This window comes from Arachis duranensis, chromosome 5, assembly GCF_000817695.3.
Source record: "Arachis duranensis cultivar V14167 chromosome 5, aradu.V14167.gnm2.J7QH, whole genome shotgun sequence".
NCBI lineage: Eukaryota > Viridiplantae > Streptophyta > Magnoliopsida > Fabales > Fabaceae > Arachis > Arachis duranensis.
Window position 1 is genome coordinate 103,945,569 of NC_029776.3, and position 10,655 is coordinate 103,956,223.

Sequence of the window (10,655 nt, forward strand, 5' to 3'; positions counted from 1 at the left end):
ATTTATTTTTAATATATATTAATATTTTAATTTTATTTTATACTGATAATTAATTTTAATGATTGATTTTAGTATCCATTACTCGTAAACTTATAATACAGATCATTCCGTGAACCATTATTAGGATTTAAGATTTAAATAAAATTTAAATATTAAATTAATAAACATAGAAAAAACTATATAAAGAAGGGGACAACATGTGTCACCTCGTAAACCGTCTGTGAGATATATCATCTTCTCACGAGATTCTTGGTTCTTCACTTCAACTCAATTCAGCTCAGCTCAACTCGCTCCGAGTTGACTCAGTTCCCCTTCTTCCTCCTTCAACAGCTAGTCTTCTCCGTCAAATGCAAAACCCACTGATTCTCTCCAGAATCTCCACACCTTCCTCCTTCTCCTTCTTACCCTTTTGACTTAGCTCTTTCCTTCACTTGAATCTGATGGCTCCGCATCTTCGCTATTCCTTCTTGCTCCTCACTGCCCTATGCTTCCTCCTTCGACTCATCGCTGCTGCTGAAGACGGCGACGCCGATCCGATTTACAAGTGAGCTTCATTCTCTTTATGAAATTCCATGTACTATTGAGCTCTGGATTTTGCTCTAACTTCTCACTCTAGCTACTTTGTAAAATTTTAGAACCGGATTTGGTGTTTTACTACAATTGCCATGACAAAAATTGGAACTTTCAATCATATAGTGTGTTTTGATAGTTTGGGAAGAGTTTAATGGGTGGTCTTGGAATCTTTTTAATCTATATATTGAATGATTCCGTTTAGTATATTTTTGGAATCTCAGTCCCTGCATAGGGAAATGAATGATGATGTATATATTTGTTTGGTTTAATCTCTGTTGTTAAGGATGGAGTGTGTTAAATTTGAGAGTAGATTTTTTAAGATGATTCTTATCATATCTTCTGTGTGTAGTTCATAGTTGTGTTTCTTCTCGGAACTTTGTTGTTCTGTCTTTGTGTAATCAAAATTTGTATCTGTTGTGATGTTCAATAAAACAGTTGTGGCATTGATGTTTCGATCACTAATTTGGCGTGTTTGGTTTCTATTTGGAACCCAAACCATGGTTTAGAACAAACCTATAAAGGAGAAGCTTTTTCCAAGTGAGGTTTTCAAATTGGGAAACAAGACAAGCTATTTTTCGTGGGATTACAATCCAAACGGTAAAGGATAGACTTTATGTAAATAAAATGGCATGCCTTTGTGTTGTTGGTGTTAATTGTTATGGCATACCTGGTGAGACTCTTTTTTTGGTCATCTATTGAGGTAAGCAAGGGAAATTGTTGTCAAGTTTCAACTATTTCTTGACCTTGCATAAATGCCCTTTGATTTGATTAGTGAAATATCTATTTTCACTATTATAAGTCTATGTAATAATTAAAATTCCTATTAGTATAATAAATCTAAGGTCACAGCAAATAGGTTGGTCTTTATTCTTTATGGTTACGACCGACGAGGACTGATATGTTGAGAAGAAGATGAGATTGAAACCCTGCTCCCAGAAAAAGAAGTAATTTGGATTGAATGGGGATTTTATGGCATTAGTATAGGAAATTTTATTGCTGCTGTTATTGTAAGATTCACCTGGGTTTCATCATCATTCACACATCCTGCGCAACTCTCATGCTTCAAGCAGTTTGAATCTTTTTCATGCAATTGCTTGAACATTTTTATACATATGATGTTTCAGCGTTAATAGCTTTATCTAGCACATTTAGGTAAGCACAAGTATCCTGTTCAAAGTTGTGTGTGACTCTCTTTCAGCTTCTCTGTTTTCTTGGTATGGATGCATTTGTCTCCTTTTGACATTTTGCTATCTATCAACAACATGTTACCATGGTTATGCAGCTTCAGTCTTGACTTTTATGCAAAACATCAAATAATTCCTTACCCTTTTGGTTAAGTTCTAAAGAGTCTAAGAGCTTGATGGAAGGAATTTAAACTTTCATAAGGTCCTCATTCCATTTGCAAAAATCTAACTCTTGTTTTTTTTTTAAGGTGGTTTTAATTTTAATATTAGAAAAGTTCGAGGCTTATTTATTGTTGGTTGTAAGTTGTAATTTGCAAATAAGTCAGGTCAGAAGAGCAACTGCAAAATTTACACACATCAACGAAATTTCTGTGTTATTGATAACAGCAAGAAAATTATCCCATGTTCTATTCAACAATATGATCAGTTTTATTGTGATTATTGAATTTCAGAGGTTGCGTGGAACAGTGCGAGAAAACTGGATGTGTAGGTGATAGATGCTTTCAACACTGTAAATTCTCATCAGACGGAAAACCAGTTGATGGTCCATGGTACATGCATGAACCCCTTTACCTGAGGTGGAAACAATGGGACTGCCGCACTGACTGTCGGTATCACTGCATGGTAGCTAGAGAGGAAGAAAGAACAAAACTTGGTGACAAGCCTGTCAAGTATCATGGAAAATGGCCATTTCGGCGTGTTTATGGGATTCAGGTTCTTTCATGAATCTCATATGAAAAGCTTAGTTGTTATATGGGTTGGTTGGTTTCAGTTTCTCAATGTGGCATGGATATGTTATATATGGTTTCAGGAACCAGTTGCTGTTGCTCTGTCCGCTCTTAATCTTGCTATACAGTTTCATGGCTGGGTGTCCTTCTTCATTCTTGTGTATTATAATTTGCCTTTGAGGCCAGATAAGAAGACCTATTATGAGTACACTGGCTTGTGGCACATCTACGGAATCCTATCTATGAATTCATGGTTATGGAGTGCTGTTTTTCATAGTAGGTAAGTTGTTTGCTAGTGATTACCATTTATGTTCTATACTAAATCTTGTTTCAGTGTTGTAGACTTATAGTAACAACCCCTGTAGCACAATTTTAGTTTCTTGTTAGTTCCTTACTTATTTTCTTACACTTTAGGCATATCTATTTTGAAATTTTACACCACTATGATCATAAAATATTTATACTGACTACATCACAAGACAATTTAAAGAAGGTAGATTATGATCATCCTTAGTAATATACATTATTACAAGGGATCTATGCCAGCTATGCTTTGTTTGATATTTCATTTCTGTGATTATAATAGGACCTTTTTCTGGAGGGTTTTAATGTCTATTTTAAATAAACTTCGTTATCTGTAGGGATGTAGAGCTAACACAGAAACTAGATTACTCTTCTGCTGTGGCATTACTTGGATATACCCTCATCCTAGCAATTCTTCGAGCTTTTAATGTGAGGGATGAAGCTACAAGAGTTATGATTTCCGCTCCCTTGATTGCTTTTGTGACAACTCATATCATGTATTTGAACTTCTATGATCTTGCTTATGGTAATCTTCTGTTCTTAAGATTGCTCTCTGTCCCCTTCTATGCAGTATACCAATCTTGCACACGTATGCTGATGTGTCGACTGTTCTTTTCAGGTTTGAACGTAAAAGTTTGCATGATAATGGCCATTTTGCAGCTTCTTATTTGGGCGGTATGGGCCGGCATTTCCAAGCATCCAGCACGGTGGAAATTATGGTTGGTGGTAGTTGGAGGAGGAGTAGCTATGTTCTTGGAGAATTACGATTTCCCACCTTACAAGGGATATGTGGATGCTCATGCATTGTGGCATGCAACAACCATTCCTCTCACATTCCTTTGGTGGAGTTTCATAAGAGATGATGCTGAGTTTAGAACCACATCACTTCTAAAGAAAGTGAAATAGCAGTGCTTGTTGAATGACTCAAATGGATAGAAGGGGTGGAGGATTAGGTGAAAGATGGCTTCTTATTATGCCTACTTTGATTTGTACATCAGAACTTTCTCTTTCATTTTTGATATGAGCCATTAACAACAGCGGCTACTTTCGGCCCAATACGAGAAAATGAAAGCGATGAGAAAGCAATTGGGCCAGATAAACCGTTAGCTTGAGCAGAAAAACAAGCGTGTGAAGAAGCAACCAGCCTGGATGTATGAGCAGAGAAACCAGCTCTATTTCACAGCTCCTAGTTCTTCATCCAAGCTAGTTGCTTCTTCACACGCTTGTTTCTCTGCCCAGCTAAGAGTGGCCCAATTGCTTTCTCATCGCTTTCAGCTTTTGTGTTGGGTCGGAAGTAGCTGCTATTGTTAATGGGCTCGTATCAATTTTCCTCGTGTGTGGCATTTATTTTGTAATGCTTAACACGATGGTTTTATTTGGTCTTTTTTTACTTTGTTTAACACCTGTTTTCCTCATTTGTTAGAGATATTTTCTTTGTAAAATTTAAATTTGCAATTCTACTACTCATTTTCAAAACACCAACCTCCCTTTGATGAATCAACTAATCTAGAAGGCTAGTGCTTAGTATAACAGATATCTGTTTTTATTTTTATAAGAACTTTGGCTTTGAAATAAACTAGTGAAGGATTTCCTTACTGCTATCTTTTCCCTTCCCCACCATTTTTGCAACAAAAAGAAGGAAAAAGAAAAGAAGGAGATATCAGAAGTCAAATAAAATTGTTATATGTATACTAAAAACTAACCACTAGATCAGTTAATATGTATTTGTGTATATTATTTAATTTATTTTTAATATATATTTTATATTTTAATATAAATTATTAATTTAGTATATACTTTAGTACTCATGTAGTCGTCTTGCTAGGTGTGTGTTACTATATATTGTACACATGATAAACCAAATACTAATACCAATGATAATGAATGAGGTCAGTGAGTAGGATCCACATAACAATAATACAGAAATATCGTCGACCTTGTATTATTTCATGCTGTCCACCTAAAAATAGAAAAGAGAAAAAAAAGTTGTATTACTTCATATCATCCGACATCCAACCATGAAACATCTCCACGATTCTGGAAATATTCTAATTAGAAATTTTTTTTTTTTCTGTTTCTGGCGCTGATACATTGCTCTTACCCTGAAACTTAGCAGCAATTATTTTCTAAGAACTTTAAGAAGTCAGAACTATTGACTTAAGGTCTTAAGATATGGATGAACTCAAGGTACGTCAAGAAGCGTGTATAGTAGCAAAATCTCTCTTGGCCATATTATACCACCTAAAAGCTACAAATCAGTACAAGCTTAGGAAATGTATTTTGGCAAACTTACAAGCATGACTTGTGTGATTTTACACGATTCTCCTTGTGTGGAGAATCATATTGATATGCTTGTAAATTAGGTATTTAACTTGCAACGTTACTTCTTAAAAGAATTTGTAATATTGAATAGAACTTTTTAAATATACGCCTCCTCATAACCTATGTAAACTTGTACAATTGAATTATTGAGTAAATTACTGAATTCTGTTGTAGAAATAGTGCTTTTGTACAATTTTTTAGTCAAAAATGATAACTTAGCCGCCTTTAGCTCTATTCAAAGAGGGTCATCAAAGAGCAAGTTGGCCACTTTGTCACTTAGCACCTTATCTTAAGAAAAATGAAACGTACTTAGAAATCCTAATTTTTTTTTTCTTTGTAAATTCAATTCAAATTTCAATCATCAAAGAAGTAGCACTGTTATGATTGCTGCTAATTAAAGGATTCTCATCCAAAAACATCAATGATATCCTTTGTACATGAATAACTTCATTCCTACCCATTCCTAGTCACTTTCACTATAAAAGAACTAGGGGCTCACAATAAGGGAAAATGAAGAGGCATTATTGTTTGAGTCTTTATCAAAAGAGTATCCGTACAAGAGATTAAAAACAAGTACAGATACATGCATTACAAAAAAGAAAACAAAACCAGACAAACACATTAGTCAAAAAACTAAATTGGAAAACTCCATAATGACACCTCAGTATCACCAACGTCCACGTCAGCATATCCGTACTCATACCCCATGCAATGTGTTGGGGACATGAGCACCATATTTCTCAATGATTCCGGCAATCCCAACACCGTCTCGGCCTCTTCCTCCTCCATACAAAACACTCCTTGCTCCTCTTCTTTTGGCACGGCCGCCGTCACTGCCACTTCTTTGGAATTGTCATTAGTCTCCAAGGCCATCCTAGGTCGGAAGGCTTCGGCAGCCTCTGCTGCAGCCTTCTGGATGGCCTTGGCATCTGACGTGGCAGGCAACTGTAGCCGCCACGCGGAGTCAGCAAAGTTAAGGCAGGCATGGCGGCCTCTCAAGGCGATTGCTGCCACGTCATGGGCACGCGCCGCCATCTCAGCCGTGGGAAATGTCCCCAACCAAATCCTAGACTTCTTGTTTGGCTCCCTAACTTCACAAACCCACTTATCAGAGTTCCTCCTCCTCACACCCCTATACACAGGGTGACGTGTCTCCTTGAACTTCTTCCTCCCCGCTCGCTTCTTGGGATGGGTTGCCGCCAGCAGCACCTCCTCGTCAGAAAACACGAAACCATGAACGCCGCCTCCACTGGTACTTGCGTCAGAAACGGGCGAGGAAGTGTCATAGGAAGTGGAGAATTCAGAGTTAACAGCCGGCCATGTGGTGGAGTTAGAGCGAGTAGTAGTGAAGGTAAACATTAGTGGGAAAATACAAGTGAATTGGTTATATATGTTTAGAAGGTTTAAGTTGTTGGAGAGTGTGGTAGCGATGGTGTTATATATATAATAATGATATGGGTTTGGATTTGGAGGTTGCAGAAGAGGAAATTAAAGTGAGGAGTGGGAGAGTGAGGGTTAGAGAATGAAGAGGAGCCAGCTGGGGTTGATGACTGAGTAAATGGCGATGGGGGAACGCTGAAGGAAGGTGGTGGCAAGGTTCGTACGAGGAGAAGAAGCTAATAAGACAGCTCAGCCTCCCAAGGTGGGACCCATTTTGAATTAGTATGCAGTGAGCACAGTTGGTTAACGGTGGATTTGCGTGGGAAATCGTGACACGTGGACAGGTGTTCGTGCGTATTATCTTATCTATCTATCACCACATGTTACAATTAAGGAGGAAATACAAGTACATATTGCGCGTTTCCTTGAATGGGAAAGCCATGCATGCATCACACTACTAGTGACCAGTCGCACCAAAATACAAAGAATCATATCATCATGCTCCTTGACTAGACTAGAATACTATATAGGTGGATACTACAATGCTCCTTGACTAGACTAGAATACTATATAGGTGGATACTACAACGAAGATGGCAAAAATATCTTCTCATGAAGATGTTTTGGTTAAAAGTGTGGTTTATTTATTTAGCCACACTTTAAACAAAAACAACACTTTTATAAATATCAAAATCTAACCATACAATCCATCATCCAAAGGTCAAAAAGAAATATACTCATATGAAGACAATTATGCCATCTTCATTGTAGTATCCACCTACTATATATACCAGTATCTGAATTACTGTTACACATACTTCTAGACCTAGAATATATTGTTACATATATGTGAATAAACTTAGTTACCATGCTTATGCTATCCGAGTTATAACTCCTTTATTTGTTTTAATATTATAATTCATTCTAAGTTTCTATGTAGTTGAGTATATGAAATTGATAATTAAAAATTATTAAATAATAATTTAATTAAATATATAAAATTATTTAATAATTTTAACTAATAATTTTATATAAATATAATTGTATGTGAGTTTTTATCTTTAAATTTTTATAACTTAAAATTTTAAAATTGAATTTATGTTGACAAAAAAATTGTGAAGGCAAATAAAAAATAATAAATCACGTACAACATCACAAGTTCAGAATAAGAGACAAAGTTCTAAGATTCAATTTCATTCTCCACAAGCTTAATTATTTGTATATTTGATAACTTTTATAACCTATCATTGTGTTAGCTATGAAGGAATTTCAAATAAATTAAAGAACTCTCCAATCAAATTCTTTATTAATTGTTCAGACTCTATTTTGACTCAAATTCTAAGAAAAAAATTCAAACGAGTTTTAAAACCACATTCAAATAAACTATACGGCAAAAAAATATTTTCGACCTAGAAACATGCACCTAAATGCCTAACACTCACATCATTAAACTTATATAGAAACTAATTTTAGATATTTCAACATGTTTTCATTACGCTAAACTTTAAAAGTATCTTATACTTGAAGTTAATAAAGATTCGTTATCCTAATCAAAAGAAGAAGTCTACTTTGAATATTCAATCCAAATATAAATCCAATTTAGATGCTAAATTATAGAGTGAGAAGAGCAGTGAGAGTGACGGTGAGTACACGTGGCACATGGATAACACAGCTAATGTTACAGTTATACATTGTCTGAAACGCAGACAAATAGTTTCCAAAACACGGTTCAGTTTGACAGTTAGTAACCGCCCTTTGATTTCTTTATTATCTATTGTCAACCAATCGCTTTTTTTCAACAGAAAAATAAATAAAATAAAAATAGAGAGAACTTTTTTGAATTGACAGAAATATTGTTGTATTCAATTTTGCATCCTTCCCGCGGAAACGCGTACATGTGTACGAACAAATGAATTAATCCAGCCCAATAATATCGATTAATATTAATTTATAAATAAACAAGTTGGCACTCGAATTAATACAAGTAAAAATTGTATTAGGCTGTAAAAAATATTCCCGTGCAGAAGGTTATTACTGTTTAATTTATATTTGACCTTAATAATTAACTTCCATTAGATTTCAGATTATGCAAAATAATACATTATAAATCATAAAAGTTAACGAGAAATGACATAGATAGATAATAATAATAATAACAATAATCATGATGAGGATGTAAATTTGTAAGTATTTAGGTCGTGTTTTTCTCTTAACTATGAGATTTACTTTGCATTTGAATCAACAGTAGTTAATTCTCTACATTTTATCAATAAAAGTATTGATTCCTTTTCATTTTCCTGTATGTGAAAATGATGATATTCAAATAGTTAAACTAATTATAGTAGAAAGACAATGATTTAAAGTTATTTTATTTAATTTAATATTTATAATTTTATATATGTAATATTTATAATTATGTATTTATTATATTTAAATTTATTCAATTGTATATTTTAACAATAATTAAAAATTACAAAATAAAAAAATTTAATACAAAATAAAATAATTTATATTATTTATTTTCTATTTTTGTATTATCTTCTAAATATTTTTTAAAATAATGCGGGGTGAGACCCCTTACTTGCATCTTTCATTATTTATTTAATTGTAACTTGGGAGTGATTGGTTGGCCTAAAATCTAATCTTCTCCGCAATAATTGATACAACCTATATAGGACCACTCTTTCTTGGCATCTTCCTTTACTTGTTATATTATTATTTTCTTAGTTTTATTTGGGGGTAAATTAATTTCATTTTCTGAATACTAGTAGATTAATTGATATTAACATATTTATTAATTTAGTATATTTATAATCAGTGACAGACGCAAAAATATTTAGTAGTGGGGCAAACAATTAATTTTTTATATAATACAAAAAAAATTATAGCTCAATAACTAAAAAAATTATTAGAAATATAATTTGAATGGACCAATTTAATTTTTTTTAAGTTTTTATAGTTGTGTGAGAGAGATTAACAAAAAAATATAAAAAAAGATAAATTCAAATCTAATAGCTACGTATAATTTTGGTTATATATATAATATCTCTCTATTTTTCTATTAAATAATTATTTAGTAATTTTTTCTATTTAATTGTAAAGTTAAAATCCTATCATATTTATGATAGATGTTTGTTTGACAAAAAAATTATTATATATAAAGCCAAAACTAAATTAAATAAAATAATGAAAATAAATAAATAATATATAATATTATCTCAATTAACTTTTAAGAAAAACTACTAAATACTAATAATATTATGTATATTTAAAAAATTTAAGTTTGGTTTTGTATAATTAACTAATTGAATTATTATTATTATTATTATTATTATTATTATTATAGTCTCAATAGATTAAATTTATATATAATTTTTTTCATTGTATTGATATTTAAAAACATAAATTTTTTTATTATAAATAAATAAAAAATTTAAGCATAGAACAAATTTAATGACACAATGAATAATTGAATATTATATATTTCTGTGTATATTTATTATTATTTTTTTACAAATGCCCCTACAATTTTGTATGTGGATCCGTTCCTTGGCCTGTTTATAATAATAATAATAATAAATGTCAGATTGATCAAAATAGTAAATAATATAATGTTTTTAAATTAATTTTTCGTGTTCAAAATATAAAAATAATATATGTATATAGGTAATTTTAGGGGGAAAAAAGCAATTGGATGCCAACTCTCTCTTCTATCTTCTTTTTACATAATAGATAGTTAGATACTATTTGGAGGTAAAGCATATTATTGATTACAAATAATTACTGTTGTAGTTCCCCTCAAACCGAAACCCAAAATTATTTTTAAAACATATAAGGAAAAAATTGGTTTTGCAATGATAAAAGTTTATATAATATATATACATTAAATTTTAAGGTTAAATTTCATTATTAACAACTAAAAATAATGATATTATAAAATATGAATTTTTCTGAAGAAAATCTGAGTGGTTTCTGTAAACTTCCGGCAGACAATGGTTTTTGATTTGTTCCCCACCACAAACAGTGGTTTTTAATGTATATTTGGAAAGAGATATAGAAAATGCTTTTCATTTTTCCCCCCATCGTTTTATATTAATGTGTACACCACTATGCTAGATATTCGATCCATTATCAATTAACTAATTTGGAACCTGCATTTACTGCTA

General features: G+C 32.5%; 2 protein-coding genes across 2 annotated transcripts; one reads left to right on the forward strand and one right to left on the reverse strand.

The window, feature by feature from the left end:
• Positions 1 to 212: 212 nt before the first annotated feature.
• LOC107491211 (uncharacterized) lies at positions 213 to 4,270 on the forward strand. The gene is made up of 5 exons (XM_016112005.3): positions 213 to 544; positions 2,210 to 2,471; positions 2,569 to 2,765; positions 3,127 to 3,314; positions 3,408 to 4,270. The coding sequence occupies exons 1-5, from the start codon at positions 441 to 443 to the stop codon at positions 3,692 to 3,694; spliced, it is 1,038 nt and encodes a 345-aa protein (XP_015967491.1). The 5' UTR covers positions 213 to 440; the 3' UTR covers positions 3,695 to 4,270.
• A 1,341-nt stretch (positions 4,271 to 5,611) lies between these two features.
• On the reverse strand, positions 5,612 to 6,611 carry LOC107491210 (dehydration-responsive element-binding protein 1C). Its single transcript, XM_016112004.3, has one exon. The coding sequence runs from the start codon at positions 6,467 to 6,469 to the stop codon at positions 5,744 to 5,746; it is 726 nt and encodes a 241-aa protein (XP_015967490.1). The 5' UTR covers positions 6,470 to 6,611; the 3' UTR covers positions 5,612 to 5,743.
• Between the last annotated feature and the right edge of the window lie 4,044 nt (positions 6,612 to 10,655).

Excerpts from the sequence above, each read along its gene's own strand:
- LOC107491210 (XM_016112004.3), bottom strand. The coding sequence starts at position 6,469 with ATGTTTACCTTCACTACTACTCGCTCTAACTCCACCACATGGCCGGCT.
- LOC107491211 (XM_016112005.3), top strand. The coding sequence starts at position 441 with ATGGCTCCGCATCTTCGCTATTCCTTCTTGCTCCTCACTGCCCTATGC. Across the intron at positions 2,472-2,568 it reads GGCGTGTTTATGGGATTCAG|GAACCAGTTGCTGTTGCTCT; the intron begins GTTCTTTCATGA and ends ATATGGTTTCAG. Across the intron at positions 2,766-3,126 it reads AGTGCTGTTTTTCATAGTAG|GGATGTAGAGCTAACACAGA; the intron begins GTAAGTTGTTTG and ends CGTTATCTGTAG.